The 19199-nt window shown below is 41.5% G+C and overlaps 1 protein-coding gene across 1 annotated transcript in view; it reads left to right on the forward strand.

Moving 5' to 3' along the window:
- Positions 1 to 19199, forward strand: part of SEMA5A (semaphorin 5A) — a 549553-nt gene that overhangs the window by 256894 nt on the left and 273460 nt on the right. Inside the window, exon 5 of the mRNA XM_069556145.1 lies at positions 5288 to 5333. Within this exon, the coding sequence (XP_069412246.1) occupies positions 5288 to 5333 (46 nt within the window). The remainder of the gene's footprint in view (positions 1 to 5287; positions 5334 to 19199) is intronic.

Genomic DNA, 19199 nt, shown 5'->3' on the forward strand with positions numbered 1-19199 from the left:
AAACGCATCAATTCTTTGGCACTCAGCTTCTTCACAGTCCAACTCTCACATCCGTACATGACCACAGGAAAAACCATAGCCTTGACTAGAAGGCCCTTTATTGGCAAAGTAATGTACCTGCTTTTGAATATGCTATCTAGGTTGGTCATAACTTTTCTTCCAAGGAGTAAGCGTCTTTTAATTTCATGGCTGCAATCACCATCTGCAGTGATTTTGGAGCCCCCCAAAATAAAGTCTGACACTGTTTCCACTGTTTCCCCATCTATTTCCCATGCAGTGATGGGACCAGATGCCATGATCTTTCTTTGTTTTCTGAATGTTGAGTTTTAAGCCAACTTTTTCACTCTTCTTTTTCACTTTCATCAAGAGGCTTTTTGGCTCCTCTTCACTTTCTGCCATAGGGGTGGTGTCATCTGCATATCTGAGGTTATTGATATTTCTCCCGGCAATCTTGATTCCAGCTTGTGCTTCTTCCAGTCCAGCGTTTCTCATGATGTACTCTGCATAGAAGTTAAATAAGCAGGGTGAGAATATACAGCCTTGACATACTCCCTTTCCTATTTGGAACCAGTCTGTTGTTCCCTGTCCAGTTCTAACCGTTGCTACCTGACCTGCATATAGGTTCTCAAGAGGCAGGTTAGATGGTCTGGTATTCCCATCTCTTTCAGAATTTTCCACAGTTTATTGTGATCCACACAGTCAAAGGCTTTGGTGTAGTCAATAAAGCAGAAATAGATATTTTTCTGGAGGGACAGCAAAGTGAGGAGACCTTTTTTTCTAATCACAGGTGTTTCTCTGAATCCTAATAACCTTGGATAAACCACACTGCACCCCTTACTTTGCAGAAATGTCCGGAAAAAAATTGAGGAGTTATATATTCTCTAATGACAACCTAGCTCCATCATTCTGCATCATTTTTTTTTTAGGTCAAAACTTGAGAATGGGTTAAAAAAAAATCGCTACCTTGCATCTTGTAACCCAGAAAATATCAAAGGAAAAGTTCAGATTTGTGGTGCTTTGCTTCATGAAGGTTTGAGACATCGTGCTACTAACGATGGTGATGGCATCTCATAGTTACTGAGCTGTCTTTCCTAGTAAGCCTGCTCCTCTTCTCTGTCCTGTCTTTTCACCTGTGCCATACTTGATTCCCGATGAGATGCTTGTGAGGGCCACATAGTTCTCAGTTATCTCGGAAAGGAAGAGTAAATGGTTGAAATCCACTGGGAAGCCCCTTAAACGCTGTGGGGACCTGCAGCACATGTGGCCAGTGGAGCTGGATTTGACTGCAGAGATGTAGACTGAGGGTGTGCCAGGCTTGTCATTGTCAATCAATGCCTTCCTACCTTGGTCCATTTGAGCTGCTATTATGAAACACCACAGACTGGGTAGCTTATAAATAACAGAGATTTATGTCTTACAGTTCTGGGGGTTGGCAGTCCAAGATCAGTAAACCAGCCTTGTGGGATCTTGTAAGGGTCCTCTTTTAGTTTGCAGACAGCTGACTTTTCACTGTGTCCTCACATGGTGGAAGGGGGAGGGAGCTCTCTGGAGCCTCTTTGGTGAGGGCACTAATCCCATCCATGAAGGCCCCACCCTCATGACCAAATCACCCCACCTCTTAGTACCATCACCTTTGAGGGTTGGATTTCAACGTATGAATTTTGGGGAGACACAGACATTCATACCATAAAATTTCTCTCATGAACAACACCTGAAACAGCACTCGGGATTTTCAGAGAGAGTGCTCACACCTCCTTCAACCCTCACCACAACAAGAAAGATGATTTTGAACTTTACTGTTCAGTTTTCCTATTCATAGCTCTACAGAGCATCATGGACACTACCACCCTCTTTCCTCAATGGTATGAAGCCTTCCAGCTCTTCCTTAGTGTATGAGAACTGCCTTTCTAGAAAGTTCTCAGAGATAATACTCTAGTGTGGGTGTTCATCCTTGTATGTGTTTATGTGTGTGGGACAGGGGAGGAAAAAGAAAGAAACAGAGAGAGAAAGAGGTGGCCTTGCAATATTATCAAAGCTCTCAAGTAATTTATTGAGGAAGAATACAAATGGCTTCTTTATTGGGAACATTTGCAGGAAAAAAAAAATTTTTTTTTTCTTAAAAGTGCTGGTGAGCTTGGAAGAGTGTGACCACTGGATCCCAGAACCATGACCAGATAAACAATGTTGTCATCTTTTCCAAAAGCCCAGTAGTGCCACCACCATCCCCCCTGACAACAATCCCATCACCTGAACACAGAGATAATCACACCTGCTTATGCCTGAAACCTGCCTTTGCTGGAAGGCAGAAATGCTCTTTCCTTCTCCATCAGTTCAGTTCAGTTCAGTAGCTCAGTCGTGTCTGACTCTTTGCTACCCCATGAATTGCAGCACGCCAGGCCTCCCTGTCCATCACCAACTCCCGGAGTTCAGCCAGACTCATGTCCATCGAGTCAGTGATGCCATCCAGCCATTTCATCCTCTGTCGTCCCCTTCTCCTCCTGCCCCCAATCCCTTCCAGCATCAGAGTATTTTCCAATGAGTCAACTCTTCTCATGAGGTGGCCAAAGTACTGGAGTTTCAGCTTTAGCATCATTGGAGAAAATGATGAGAATTTCAACATGTCTGGAAATGTTAATAATTTCTGTAAACCACCTAGAAGAGGTTACTGGTAATCAAGTGCTGGTCAGACACCATTCTGTTTCCCTTTGATTTAAACCTCAAAGCAGTATCAGCAAGTAGATGGGACCATTATTTCCATTTTATAGATGAAAAGTTGGAAGCATAGTATGCCCATCTTCCCTCCCCATGTAGTTTGGTGACAGAACTTTGGCCTTTGTGCAAATATCCTCGGCAAAACTGCATCCTGTAGTGGAGGGGCAGTGACTTCTGGCAACTTCCTGCATCCAGAAAGCCCGTGATGAAACCAACCTGCGGGTAGGGAACCATGGTGCTCCTAAGAGGCTGTGAGTGCGTCATGGCCAGTAATTGCCTCTGGTGCCTCTTGAAAGCCCCTCATCTGAAAGGTTTATCTCTGGGTAGGTAAGAAAGTGAAAGTAAAGTCAGTAACTCATGTCCGTCTCTTTGGGACCACATAGACTGTAGCCTACCAGGCTTCTCCATCCATGGGATTTTCCAGGCAAGAGTACTGGAGTAGGTTGCCATTTCCTTCTCCAGGGGATCTTCCTGACCCAGGGATCGGACCTGGGTCTCCCAGATTGCAGGCAGAAGCTTTACCATCTGAAACACCAGGGAAGCCCTGGGTAGGTGTACATTTCTAATTTCTCCTACAAGCACTGTTTCACATCAGGTGAGATCTTGGCAGCTCTTTGTATACGAGCCAGACTTCAGCGGTGCTTCCCTTGGCAGCCTGGCTACATGCCTCCGTACCTGCACTGAATTCATCTTCCTTCCCCTGCAGGAAGATGTTTTCTATTGGAGATCTCGCCTGTCCATGGTGCTGGACTACACAGAAGCAGTCCAGCTTCCGCATTCCCTCTTCAAAGGCATCCTCAGTTCTGTGTAGTAATAGCGTTAGTCATTCAGTTGTTTCCAACTCTTTGCGATCGCATGAACTGAAGTCCACCAGGATCCTCTCTCCATGGAATTCTCCAGGCATGAATACTGGAGTGGGTTGCCATTCCCTTCTCCAGAGGATCTTCCTGACCCAGGGGTTAAACCCAGGTCTCCTGCATTGCAGGCAGATTCCTCACCAGCTGAGCCACCAGGGAAGTCCCCTGTAGAGAGCTATGATTTGACTGTAAGAAAAGAGATGGGAGTGTTCCCTCAATGGCTCTGTGGTGGAGGTGCCATGTATCATGCACTTTATTGAGCTGGCCAAAATGGAAAAACCTGAATAAATGTTTTGGCCACCTCTGTATTTCAGGGGCTGAATTGGAGGCACAGAATGGGCATAGTGAGCATGCCATTGTCGTGGTGGGAGAAGCCATTTTCAGCGTGCAGGGTGGCACCTTTCCCGTGGAGGGGGCACACACTGTGAGAAGCCTGAGTTCCCGGGGGGCAAGGGCCGGCCCTCCTGAGACCACCTGGAAAGTGAACTAAATCCCCCTCTTCCTCCAGCAGTGTCCACCTGCATGTTTCCGGAGCTGGAGCCATCCCTGTTGTTTGTGCCTGCCATCTGCATCCCCACCATAGGGATGTTTCCTGGTTCTCTCAGGGCTGTGCCCATGGCCTGTTGTGGCTGCCCCTTGTCACCTCTTTGGGACAGCGTGCTCACATGGGAGATCTGTCCCCCTCCACAAAAGAGTGAAAATTATTTACATTTGTTTCTTGCTGGTGTTGGGAGAATTGGTATTCTCTTAATATTGTCTTACCTTGGGCCATCCCATTATAACAGTATCCTCAGCTTCTTGGAGACCCCCTCCCTGCACGCATGCGTTCTTGAGATCTGCTCTCCACTCTGTGTCAATTTCTGCCTGCCATCACTGTTCACCCCTGGGCTGACTTTCCCGTCCATCCGTCCCTGGGATGCTGCTTCTGCTGCTCCAGCTTCTCATCTGCATGATGTTAAGATGTTCTTTCATGACTTAAGTTGGAGACCAATCCATTGTTTCTAAATGCTACAGCAATATGATCCAAAGCTTCATGTGGCCATATCTATATTTTCCTCCCATGCTCTGCTAGTCTCTCTTGCATATTTCATTGTTTTTCCTCTTTATTGTTGAAAGCTGATCATTTCCTTTTCTCTGATTCCCTGTTTCATGCTTAGGCAACCAGAGCTGACCCTTTCAAACCCTTGATAGCAGATAGACAAGCTCATGCTTCTGGAATTATCACACATAGAATCCATCCAGCGAGGTAGAGAACTATAATACTCAGACCATTGGTGCATTCAAAACCTGGATGTATTTTAATCATAAAACATGGTGAACACAGGTGACCTATCAGGATGAAGACTCACGAAGAGTGGTTTTTTAGAGTCTTGCTGAACTTAAACTTAGTTTCAGAATTGGATACCCACGTCCTTTTGTCTACATGGAATTCCATGAATTCAGAGAGCTAGTTAGTAATTTAGACTTACCTTAGTTCCCACCTCCTTATTCCTTAGCTTTCTCGCCAATCTCAAATGTGTGTTTCTGTTGACTTCCTAAAATGTCTCTTTGAAATCTGAGTTCCAAGGAAAACTGTGTTACACACAGTCTTAGCAGGAGATTGCTTTGGAAGCCAAAAATCGCTGTTGTTGGTTTTTTCTTGTTCTCATATTTTTTTATGAGCTGTAAGTTTTTTAGATCTATTAAAAATGAAACTGTTCTCTTTTTGTATTTTGTAGAAACTACCTCTTCAGGTTACAGCTGGAGGATTTGTCTCTGATCCAGGTAGGTGCAATTTATTTTTCTCGAGGTTTTGTTTTCCATCCTAATTAGCTCTGTGTTTAAGGGGGTGAAGACAGACGTACGTGAAGGTATAAATCAAGTCAGAGGAGGTGTTTCTTTCCTCAGAAGGTCAGGCCACAGAACTCTTGGCTGACCTATTAGATAGGAGTCCTCTCACCTGCTTTAATTCCCAACCAGCCCTCTTCCTTCTGAGCAGCCTCTTTTCCTTTCATGGAATCATCCTGACTTACTCTATATCAAATGAGAGCTAATTCAATAGATATTTCCTCGAAGTTAGGGAGCGACCTTTCTTCCCTAGTTAATCATTGATTATTCAGTTTGATTCATCCAGCCATCATATTATCAAAATCAGCTCCCTTAGAAAAACATCTCTGTTTCTTCTTTATTATTTGCAATTTAAAAATATAACTATGGCTTAAAACCACATATGATGAAGAATTAGTGATGATAGATGAAAATGCAGTTTACCTACTTCTTTTGTGTGTGTGGTTTAGAGGAGGAACCTGAGATGCTTAGGCCTGAACAGTGTATATTTTAGGGGCAGATCTGAATCACAAAGACCCTTTCAGTCTTTAGCAGAGTCTCTTGGAGAAGGACAGGCTCGTGGCATAAATATCTCCTCTACCAAGATTCTGGAACTCCCCATGAAGCACAGAATCCTTGGGCTGTATATAGTTGGGAAAAATTCTTTAACCACCCTCACATACTGGAGTTCTAAGAAGTGATTGGCAAGAAGTTCATGTTATTTTCTTCTCTTTGTGATGCTGGTATTTGTGAACATTCATGAAACTTTAGAGTTAGGATTTAATATGAAATTTAAGTTTTATTTACCAGTGCCTTAACATAAGCCAACCCCCACAAGAAAACTAATACCAGTAAACACTTTGAAGAGCCATAGAGCTGGGTTTGTTATCTAGTTTCATAACTCCCAGCAACTGTGGGCTTTCTCATCTGGAGAATAGCCACAAAGCAATACCCACTGTCATTGCTGGAATTAAATAAAGTAGTGTATGCACAAGAGGTAAGGCATAGTCATTTTGTAACAAATGTTAATTGCTATTGTTTTTTGAAAGTGATGACAATAAATAATAACTTCTTAAATCATTTCATCACAGTGGACAATGAATCATCTCTCTACTGCAATTTGATGTATAACTAAAATCTTTGAGTTGATCATTAATGAAATTATGAATGTATTAATAAGAAATCAGAATGATCAGCAGCTGAGCCAAAATAGCATTTGATTTTAAATCATCTTTTATAAAATATGTACGTTATTCAATAGACAGGGTTATTCTAATTTTGATTTTCATGGTATAATATATTATTTGGCATCTTGTATGTGTTGAAAAAGTGAAATGTGTAGATCTGTGTGTTTACAGATATATATGTTTCCATATATATATTTGTTGATTTCCTAGGTTCCTAGCACCCTTGGCTAAGAAGGTCTAGAAGTATTGTCATTCCAATAGCAATGAACACACTGAATGGTATCTAGTACTTGGTTTCTAAATATAATTATCCATTAAGAAGAGACAGGGCTTCTTAGAGAAGTAACTGATTATAGAGTTTTGGCAGAGAAAGTCCCAGATAAGCCTGGAAGACTTTTTTGTTTCAGAAATTAAAGGATTATTCAAAGAATGATGAGAGCAGGTCAAAAGGATCTAAGAGCCAGCTTGATGTAGACTCATTGAAGAAATCTGGGACAGTTTGATTATTAAAATAATGATAGAATCAGGTTATAACACATTGAATTAACTAAGAATCCATGAGTAAATACTAACATAAAAATATACGAATGAGTAAACAAATGAGACAAAGGGAATGCTTTGCCTTGTTCTAAAATACCAACTAAGAAATAGTGAATGAATGATTTAATTAGGAAATTATCATTTGGCAATGGCACATGAAAAACTTGATTCAGGAAAAATGATCAATGGATGCTCAATTTATGAGAGAGAGTTTGATGATGACCACGATATCTGTATAGTCTCAAAGTCTTTACCTATAGAATGCTTATTAACTATAAGAGGAAAACTTGTGACTTGATCCTGAAGAAGCCTGGTCACTACTCTGATAACCAACTAGTGAAGGTGCTTTCCCTAGTAATGGGACAAAGAGTTAGTATAAGCTTCCTGATTAGATGCACTGAAAAGGCCACAGCAAGATTTCCATATCACAGTCAAAAATTATAACCAGTTTCATCATGAGGAACCATCACACAAACCAAACATGAAGTCCGTTCCACAGAATACTGATCTCTACTCTTCAAAAATCACCATCACCAAAGGCACAACGACCAAAGGCACAACAAGTAAGAAGAGCTGTGCGATCCTAAAGAGAAAAAACACATACGTCACGCAAATGAAACGCTTGATTAAAATTGCATCTTGGAGCAGGAAATAAGTTTTTTCTTGCTATATAGGACAGTACTGGGACAACTGGTGAAATTTTAATGTCTGGGTAGAAGATAGTAGGAATGTATTAATATTAATGTCCTGACTTTGATAACTGTAATGTGGTTATGAAGGAGAATGTCTTTGTTCTTTGGACAAACCTTCTGAGATAAGTAAGGGTGAAGTTTCATTTCTGAAACTTATTCTGATTTTTAAAATTACTGTATGTGTATGTATATGACAGTATTGTTGCTCTTCTGAGACCCCATGGATTGAAGTCTGCCAAGTTCCTCTGCCCATGAGATTCTCCAGGCAAGAATACTGGAATGGGTTGCCATTTCCTCCTCCACGGGAATCTTCCTGACCCAGGGATTGAACCCACATCTCCTGCATTGGCAAGCAGATTCTCTACCACTGAGTTGCCACGGAAGCACAGACATAGTGCATATACATGTATGTGTTTATGTCTGTATGTGTTCACACATACATGCATGCATGTAGAGAAAATGAATCATAAAACAACTGTGATAAAATATCAATGGGTAAGCTCTAGAAATCTCAGCGAAGGATTTATGAGGGTCCATTGGGCATTTCTTACCAAAAATATCCATATAATTTTGAAAGAAATAATGCAAAAAATGAGGAGACATGTTTGTCGTTACCGTGTGTATGATGTTATTTTAGGGACAGGGGAACTAACTGTACTTTCCCCATTGTTGCTTCTCATTGTCATGTCTGACTTTTGGTAGAAATCAGGTTGAGGTTATTGATGAAATAAGCGTTCTTATAGAGAGAGGTTTGAAAAACTCATCAGCATCACCACCTGGCAAGAGAGAGCACAGTCTGCTGACACAGGGTCCAGAAGGAAGGCAGGGGCTTCCTTTGTGGAGGCTTTGACAACACAGCCCTCATCACAGATGTCAGACGAGGCACTGTGGTCAGTACACACAGTGGGACCCTCCTCTGCCACGGTTTGTGGGTGTATATGGTGCTCAGCCTCCTGCAGCTTGGAGACTTCTCTCGAAATTCTTCACACAGACTTTTTTTCTTACACGTCTGCAGTTAAGTTGTCCTTTTGATTCCCATGAATATTTTATTTCAACTTAAATGACTTTTTCGAAGGGTAACAGTGGGCTTCCCTGGTTGGCTCAGTGGTAGAGAATCCGCCCGCCAATGCAGGAGACATGGGTTGGATCCCTGGGTTGAAAGACCCTCTGGAGAAGGAAATGACAACTCACTCCAGTTTCTTGCCTGGAGAATCCCATGGACAGAGGAGCCTGGTGGGTTACAGTCCATGGGCTTGCAAAGAGTTGGAGATAACTGAGTGACTTAAAAACAACAAGGGTAACAAAAAAGACTTGGCATGCTGATGAAGAAAGAGCTGTAGTGCCCAGCAGAGACAGAATGTGATCCTCGTGGGAGTTTAAGGACCTGACCTGACCTGACCTGAAGGTTCTCTGATGGCCACATTGAAACAAGTAATACGAAGCATTATTTTTAACTGAGGTATAGTTGCAGAATATATGTCAAGTGAACAACTTATTGAATCACAACTCATAGTTTTTAAAGGTTATATTCCATTTATAGTTATTATACAATGTCGAATATATTACCTGTGTTGTACAATATATCTTTGTAGCTTATTTATTTTAATCATAGTAGTTGGTACCTCTTAATCCCCTTGAGGGGAAATTATTTTTAATAATATATTTTACTTAACTCATTATATCCCAAATATTAACATTTGAACATGCAGTGATTACAAAAAATTAATAAGCTACATTTCTTGATTTTAATTGTATTAAGTCTTCAAAATCTGGTATGTGTTTCACTCCTAGAGAATATATGGATTTGAAATAGCCACCATTCAAGAGTAGAAAAGCTCTTTCTGCCCAGTTGGACTGTGCCCTTTGAGATCACGAGGAGCAGTAGCATTTATGACTTCCACGCCTTCAGTTTTGTTGTAGAAATAGTATTTCCTCCAGGGACCACCTGGATTAATTGAATATTTTAGGCTATAAATTTTATCCTTTCCTCTCTCTTCATAGATAGAACATAATTGCTTAAATGTGAGAAAATGATGGAACAGAGCCCAGAAAGGAAAAGCAATTAGCAAAAACAGTGGAGAGAATCAGGGCTGAGAATCAGTGACATTCATTATTTAACACTAGACAAAGCTTCATTTGATCTGGCCCCTCCCTGCCTGACAGGAGGGTCCACTTCCAGTTGGCAGATGTCTTGGGATACTTCCTTGGGTCTTGGAATGACAAGTTGCTCAAAACTTCCCAGACCGGGGGCCACTTCCCAACTCTCAGCATCTACTCAGGTCCTCTTTCTCACGAACAATTTTAATCCCATTCTCTTCTCGATCTAGAAGATGCCAACTCTTGGGTCTCACTTTAACTGTCACCTCTTTGTAACCCACCTTGAGTCTATTTGGGCTGATGCTCCTGGAATGTGTTTCATAACCTCAGCTTTTATTCTTGATGATTTCCTCTTGTCTCAGATTGAAATTATCTCTGTGTTCTGTGGAGCGTTTGATTTCTTTGTGTCTTCAGGCTTCTATGAAAATCGATCATTGTATGTAGTCATCTGGCAGGTGATAGACTGGAGACAAACATCTGTGAAAGTCTGCATCCCTTGATACTTAATAATACATTCACTCTGCAACTTGTTAAGACCTTATCATTAGCGGGGCATGGGTGAACTTCATATTTTTGTCCTTAAATTCAAGAGAAGGAAAGTAATGACATCCAGGGACTAGAGAAGTGAAGACTGCCTGCTGAAAGTCATGCTGAAATGCACGTGTGCACGCTCCCACCCTACAGGAAAATTCTAGGACAGTATAATTAATTCCTGACTCTGACCCATTCCTTTCCTTTTACGTGCCAGCCGCCTGGCTGCTCCATCTTACTCTGCACTCTTCTTCTTGCCCAGATTCTTCTGCTTAAACGCTGTTTTCGGATCAGTAATGAGAAAGCAGACATTGAACAAGGTTCCTTTCTTGAATTTCTATCTTGTGATTTTCACAGAGTTCCAGAGCCTCCCCCTGAATTCCTGATCCCTGAATTCAATGCGCTGATGCGTGTTCTGCAGCCAGCAGTTTCCAGCCCCCCCCACCACAGGAGCACTGTGAACACCCTAGTGCATCTCCCAATCTCCCCTTCCCCACATCAAGGCGGTCCACACACAATGACTTGCTGGTCCCAGCACAGTGACGTGACAGTCCAAACTTCCATTGTTTAATGAGGGCTCCAGCTCTTGTTCCTGCCCAAGGGGTGAGGGATGGGTTGAAGATGCAATGCTGGTACATTCACAGAAATCAGAGCCTGTTATCCAACCACCATGGTTGGGCTTCATGGTTCAGCTTGTGGAAATGCGTGGAAATCCACAAGTGAGAAAAATGGACTTTTGTGAAGGCTTTAGGATGAGAGAATGAACTGTGAGGTTAGGCTGCCTGATAAGCCTGATCCTGACCGCAATCTGGAACTGGCATCAGCAGAACCCTGAATCAGAGTTCTTTTCCCCTTTTTCTCCCTAACAAAGTCAGAACAGCACTAGTGGAGTTTCTAAAGCAGCCAAAATTTGAGCAAGGATTGGGTTGGGACTCGATTACTATTACTCCCAGTGAACATTATCTGTCTGAGGTAAATCTCTTAGCATCACTGCAGAAATATTCACCTATAAATATGCCATGAGCTAGAATGGCTCTATCTGGAATATTTGTTGTGATTTTCAAATATGCATACCTTAAAGTATCAAAGTGAAAGACCCAGAGGAAACAAAACCTGTTTTTCATCAATGACCGGAGAATCAGATATTCATGTGACATCATTTATAAGGCATCTTTCTGCCAGCAGCCTGTGATAAATCTCCTTGCAGCTCACCGTGTGCTGAAATGTAGCCTTCACATCTTGGAAACCAGTCATTTTCAGGCACAGGGACAGAGGGCATGGGATTTCCCATCAGGCGTCTCTCCTACTTCTTGTCATAATAACAGATCCAACTCTTCAGCATCAGTTTTTATTTCTTGCCTTGATCACAGCAGTTATTTTCTAAGAACAAAGCTTTCTGGAAAATGTAAAAACACAGCTGGCCTCAAGAGGAATTGACAGCGTTTGCCCATCTGGGGTTGTGCCTGGGATGGCCCGAGGTAGACGTGCATTGAGCAACCTCCTACGAACACTGAGAGCAGCTCGTTTAACCTCGATATCTTCTTAACGTACTTTGGGGAAATAGCTCAAAATCCATTTTTGTATTGCTTTGTTACCGAGGGAAAGGAATTCACAGCCTGTTTCTCACTCACAACTGCTGGAATAAGCAGAAAAAATTGAAATCTGTGCTCCAATTTGCCACCTGCCTCGCTCTGGTTTCTAAATTGAAACCTGTTAAGTTTCTGACGACCTGGTCAATATTGGTAGAGAATTCGCTCCAAAGTTAAGGTAAATGTTAACTTTGTTTCTTGTATATTTAGGTTTGGGGAATTGCATTTCAAGTCTAGTCAATTTCTAAGCCAGTATTTCTCAATTAGGGGCAGTTTTACCTGCTGGGAACATCAGGTTATCACCACTGGAGGCGAAAGTGACAGTGGCATCTAGTGGGTTAAGACCAGAGATGCTGCTGGACTTTCTGCAGTGCACAGGACAGCCCCTCGCTGCTCAACCAATGATTCTCTGGCTCTAACTGCTAATAGCACCAAGGTTGAGAAACCCTAGGTTAAGTGATCACTGCCTTGGCTTCTGTGTGTTTTGAGGAAGCCGCTTTTCAAGTCTGCAGTGTCAACATTATTGGATTAAATCTAGAAGATCAATGCTTGGGAATGTTCCTCTTTAGAGTCTTTCATATATTTAACCAAACACATGCCTGAGCCCTTAGTGGCATTTCTAAAGAAGCTGCTAGGGTTCTTGAGTTTAAATTGCTTCCTTTTATTAATAATGAAATTAACTTTAAAAACAAATTGAGTCCATTTATAATATCCAAACCCTCTCTGATGGGTCATAACAATTTGAGACAACTTCCCTCTGTTGGAATTTTTCTGTATGATTTAAAGAATGATGTTTTAATTAATAATTTAGAATAACTATTCAAGTAAGATATTCACATTGATTAATGTTTTCAGTCTTGTTTTATATTTGTATTGTATAAGGGAAGACTGGTCTCCCGTGTGGTCCTTAAAAACCGTGATTCTAAATTTTCTTTCTTTTCTGCCTTTCTTTGTAAAACATGTCCTTGAAATCATACTGTTGTAGAAGTGACTGGGATTTTAGAGATTAAAGAGCTTAGAGATCTTTATGATAAATTTTGAGGGCTCTGAAAATGAAGGCTTGCCGAGAGTGGTTAGGGTTTTATGGGAACATGGCCATGCCCATTTATTTGCATTTTCCGGCTCATGATTATCCTTAATAAATCTTATTGACACACAAACACACCCACTCCTTTGAATGTTTTCTATGTCTGCTAGATCAAGCGGGTTGACCAGTTGTATCAGGTACCGTCTAGGCTACAAAGTTAAAGTGTTCATTGTCTGACCCATTGAAGAGGTTCGTCACCTGTTACGGTACCTAACAGGTGGTACAGATGAAGAGCTCCGTTAAATGCTTCCTGAATGGGTGAGTGAACACAGTATGATGTGCTGTAGTTCTTTGTTTCTGCTTTTTTTTTTTTTTTCCTGGACATTGTGTAGTTGATGTGTTTATTTCGACTCCTTGGCCAGTAATTTTCACGGTCCTTCCTAGGCTGTGACCCATAGGTTGGCAACCCACAGTGTCTCCGTTTGGCCCCAGACTCTTATCCCTTCCTTCCACTCTCTTGGTAAACGTTTTGCATCAAGAGCTGTTTTATCTACCCATTTGTCCAAACACTTTACTCTCCTTTTCTCATAAGTTCCTGGAGGATTTAAAGTTTCTGGTGTATATTTTGTATAAAGTGAAATGAAAGTCCCTGAGTTGTATCTGACTGTCTGCGACCCCATGGGATTCTCTAGAATACTGGAGTGGGTAGCCTTTACCTTCTCCAGGAATCTTCCCAACCCAGGGATCAAACCGAGGTCTTTCGCATTGCAGGTGGATTCTTTACCAGTTGATGAGGACTAAGATTTCACTAGTTTCACAGAAAAGAGTCGCACTGAGTTCATGCTATTAATAAACAGCCCTTCATTCCTAGTGTATAAGCACATATCAGAAGTTTCTTACTCACATGATGACTGTCCAGGGCAGCAGCTGTGGGGACTCTGTTCTCTGCTGCCATCCAGGAGCCCAGGGGGTTCTGCTTGGGGTGCCTCCAGGGCAGCATGGAAGAAAGGGTGGAGGATGGAGCAGAGAAGACCTGCATGGCCCATGCCAGGAAGTGGCATGCCCCCTTCTGCCCAGTGGCCACTAGGTCACACAGCCTCAACCAGCTGCAAAGAGGCTGGGATTATAATTTGTCCTTGTACCCAGAAAGAAGCCAAAAACTGCGACCTTCACACATCGCCAGGCATTAGCATTTTCTCTCAGAAGGTGCTAGGAAAACACGATTAGCACCTAGGGTTGTGCTTCACAGACTGCTGTCTGCCCCTGCCCCCGAGCATTCCAGCCATTCTGATTTTCTACTGTACACACAGATTTATCCACGCTGCCAACATTTCTGTAAGTAACAAAGCAGGGATATGTTGAACCAACCACTTGACCTCTTCAGACCTCAATTTTCCTGACGGTGCATTTGGAGAGGAGAGCTGGGGAGAAGAGTAGGCTGGATCGTCCCTGCAGCCCTTTCAGCATTAAAATCTTAACGCGTGCCGTCCTGGTGCTGACTCTTCCTTCTGTCACCGCTTAAATGAGTCCTGGATTCCTCCTTCTTTAAGGAAAACTTGCCCTGTAATGGGAAACCTGGCACTGTTCTTATTTGATGTAACTTTAATGACTTAATGTCATGAGTTAATGAGGATAACCACAGCAGCAGGAATAGCAGACCGTGTTTTCTGTGCCCTTCCTCTGTACTCAGCTCTTCACATGCATCATCAGCTCAGTTTTGTTTTCCCAGTAGCACTAAGGTGTAGTAGCTATTATTTTCAGTATTTTGCAGAGGGGGAGCTGAATCTTGGCGAGTTTATGTGATTTAGCTAGGATGACCCAGCTGGTATATACCAGAACTATCATTTGGATCTGGGTACATTGGGTTCCAGGCTTCTGAGGTAGCTCAGTAGATAAAGAAGCCGTCAGCAGTTCAAGAGTTGTAGGGAACGTGGGTTCAGTCCCTGGGTCAGGAAGATCCTCTGGAGGAGGGCATGGCAACCCACTCCAGTATTTTTGCCTGGAGAATTCCATGGACAGAGGAGCCTGGTGGGCTACAGTCCATGGGGTCCCAGAGTCGGACACAAGTGAAGTGACTGAGCATGCATGCATGCGTGTTGGGTCCCAGATGACAGTCTCTTAATCACTAAAACACTATTGTACTCATTACAATGTGAGTAATGTTGTACCACCTGTGGTTGACCGCTGGCCTACAGTAGACATAATTGTTCATTTATAGTCATAATTTTTACGTGGATTTGAGCCGAGTTCCCTGAAAGTCTGACACAAGGATCCATATGCCTGTGCTTTACTGAGGTTATGTTCTCAGTACGTGGAGGGATGAGGTATATGGCAGATAAAGAGACAAGACCAGCCTTTGCTCTCAGCTGGGGTCCAGCATCAGCCTGATTCCAGGGGAATTCCAAAGTATGGATGGAATCTCAGTAGGTCCCCTTTGAAGCAATGGTTTGATGATTTATGCAACTGCCACCTTGTCCTTCAGTCTTTAGCAACAGGTTTTTGAGTTGGGTGGGGGGCTGGGGGTGGTTGTGAATCTCCTGGCAGAGTGGCTCTCATCAGTCAAAAGCAGTTCTCCAGAGATGGGGGCAGCCTGAGTCCAAAGCTGTCAACACTGCCAGCAGCCGGAGGAAGGTTCTCTGGCCTGTGAGGAGAGCTGGATGGGGTGCCAGAGCACTCAGTGTAGAATGCATCACTTGGTATTTTATGTATCTCACTTCAGCTTCTGATGTTCTAGACCCTGACTATACCGACACTGGTCTCCATCACCAAGGAAGCAAAATTGTTTTTATATCCCTGAAAAAAATGTAGTACATACTTGATTATTGAATGCATTCTGTTGTGTTGTACATGCTGTGATTTTTAATAATTCCCATATCCACTTCCAAATTTATGTTTCACTTGCAGCCTCAAAAACTAAATTGAAGATGCATGAATATTTTTCTTAGTCATGCGGGTTATTTAGTTTCATGAAAGGAGGTCAGGAAGTTTATATAAGTCAATAGCAAACACTGTCTGACGATCACAGGCTGCAGACAAATGGATGGGCCCATTTTGTTCATCTAAAATGCATTTCTATTTCTATTTCAGAAGTGGCCCCAGTACCTGACATGGCTATTGAATGAGGAGCATGTTCAGAATTCTCTGATCTGCTTTCTTTTTCCTAATTTTGAGTGTCTCTCTCAAAAAGCTGACCCAAACAGATAAACTAATATACCAGGAAAAGCATTTGTTTCAAATTTAAGTAATGAGTTTTTATTTAGGTGAGAGATTATACATTCTGGAAGCTGAAGTCTCTTAGTTTCCTAGGAGCCAAAAAAAAAAAAAAAAATAGCAAGGGAGAATGATAGATGAAAAAATGTGTCACTTTGCCCTACCATTTTCTGGATTGAATGGACTCAAATTCTTGGTGATTCTTTCACATGTGAGCTATCTGTCATCCTGAATTTGTTCAGTCACTGGGATGAAGTTGAGAAAGTAGCTGCGGACTGAGCTGTAATGGGCTCTACCTTGATTCAATATATGCCCATCAAACTCTCCTTTTGCTTCTCTCACAGAGGTAACATTTTAGAGTCTATATAATACTTCTTCATTAGGTTACAATATCTAATCTATTTGCAGCATTTCTTACTAACCTGGAGGCTACTCATTCTCTTTCAAAGTACGGAATATGATATCTGTTAAGATTTTATGTGGGCTGATTGTACAGTTTAATGCTTGAGGTTCAACCCTATTGAACCCTATTCATGTTTTGGGAGCGATCACTCATTGATTACATGTTTTCCAGAAGGGAGAGAGGCAAGTTGCCCTATTATAATTCCTATTAGAAGCAGTCTATTTAATGAGAAAATAAGTATAACTATGTATGGAATGTGTTAATACTCACAGGGCAAAGATCTTGTAAAGTCTTTTGCTGAAAAATTTTAATTATCATTTTAATAAAGGAATATTGAACTCAAAAGTAGTCTCAAAGTATAGCCACCCATTTCTGGTTTAAGAAGGTAGAGAGAACCCATGTAGTGATCGTCTATCCTTTAAAACATAGCACTTAAATGAAGTTAAAAGTACATAAATTCGTAAATTCAAAGAATTCTAGAAATACAAGCTTTTTTTGAGAAACAAAATTTTAGAAATTTGGAAAAATCCAAGAACAGAGAAAACTGCAGTACAAAACATGATAAAAACTAATTACTTCAGATGAATCAGTAATAGTCCAAGGTATATGAGATATTAAAGAAATTGCAAATATTATAAAGAGTGAGAATCAAGACAATATTGTAGCTATTCAGTGAGAAATAAGACTGAACACTCAGGATCATTTCAGGCCTTTTCTGACATATGACTTTGAGAATGTAAGATGTATATTTTTAATGTTACAAGCCCGCAAGAACTAGTAAAATGAGAGCCTCTGGTAGATGACTACTGCTTAGAAAGACAAGCCAACAGATATTTTAGCAAAGAGAAGTATAGTCACAAATGAAAGACCTAACAGACCAAATGGACTTTAAAATAAAGACTATTACAAAAGACAAAGAAGGACACTACATGATGATCAAGGGGTCAATTCAAGAAAAAGGTATAACAAATGCAAATGTATATGTACCCAGTATAGGAGCACCGTGATATATAAGGCACATGTTAACAAACATAAAAGGAGAAGTCGACAGTTAACACAATTAACACAATAATAGTGGAGGACTTTAACATCCCACTTACATCAGTGGACAGATCATTTAGACAGAAGATCAATAGAAAGCATAGACCTTAAATGGCACATTAGACTGCAGCTGCTAAATCACTTCAGTCGTGTCCAACTCTGTGCGACCCCATAGACGGCAGCCCACCAGGCTCCCCCATCCCTAGGATTCTCTAGGCAAGAATATTGGAGTGGGTTGCCATTTCCTTCTCCAATGCATGAAAGTGAAAAGTGAAAGTGAAGTCGGTCAGTCGTGTCCGACTCTTAGCGACCCCATGGACTGCAGCCTACCAGGCTCCTCCATCCATGGGATTTTCCAGGCAAGAGTACTGGAGTGGGGTGCCATTACCTTCTCCAGCACATTAGACTAGATAGACTTAATTGATACTTATAGAGCATTCCATCTAAAAGCAGAAGAATACTCATTCTTTTCAAGTGCATATGGAACATTCTCCAGGATGGATCACATGCTTGGCCTCAGTAAATTTAAGAAAATTGAAATCACATCAAACTTCTTTTTTGACCACATTGCTATAGGATACAAATCAACCACACAACACACACACACACACACACACACACACAGCTGCAGACAATACAAATATGAAGTCTACACAGTATGCTACTTAACAAGCAATGGGTCACTGAAGAACAGGTTATGAGATCAAAGCTCTCGTGAATAGGATTGGTCACCTTATAAATGAGACCCCAGAGAGATCCCTTTCCTCTTCTGTCACGTGAGGTTACAACACCATCTATGAACCAGGAATCTTGCCTTCACTGAACACCTAATCTGCCAGCACCTTGATCTTGGACTTCTCAGCTCGTAGAACTGTGAGAAATAAATTTCCGTTCTTTATGAGCACCCAGTCATTGGTATTTTGTTATACTAGTCCAAACTAAGAAAAGAGGTAACCATTGTTACCTCCATGAAGAATATAATAGTTTTGAGAAGTATCTCTTATTCTAGGGCACATCTGTGAATGTGTGTGAGTATACATCTGTGATACTGTCATAGTCATGAATATGTAAACACTGAGTATCAAAGCAGAATTATAATAAATCCATAATGAGAAAGTGGGGATGGAAGGATGTGTGTGTGTAGATGGGGGAGAGGAATAAGTTGAGGAAAAAAGGCACTCAATGATATTTTTAGCTGAAGCAATCAAAACAGCAGTGAAACCATATTATTTTGAGATTTGGAGATAAAAGCCAAAATAGACCAGTGAAGCAGCTGGAAGTTCTTCTGTAGAACAAATAGTTTATCAACCACAAAACAGAGGGCTTTCTTCAGTATTCTGTGCTAAGCCTTGTGGATGTCTTTATAAATTAAGTACTTGTTTAACTTTAGTTTTAAAAAAATAACATAAGGAAAGATACTCTATCCATAAAACATGAAAAGGTTGCCATGGAAAAGTGAAAACCATTATCAAGAAAGAATTCATAGAATTAAAAATATAATGTCTCA

The sequence above is a fragment of the Ovis canadensis genome, chromosome 16 (assembly GCF_042477335.2).
Source record: "Ovis canadensis isolate MfBH-ARS-UI-01 breed Bighorn chromosome 16, ARS-UI_OviCan_v2, whole genome shotgun sequence".
Classification (NCBI taxonomy): Eukaryota; Metazoa; Chordata; class Mammalia; order Artiodactyla; family Bovidae; genus Ovis; species Ovis canadensis.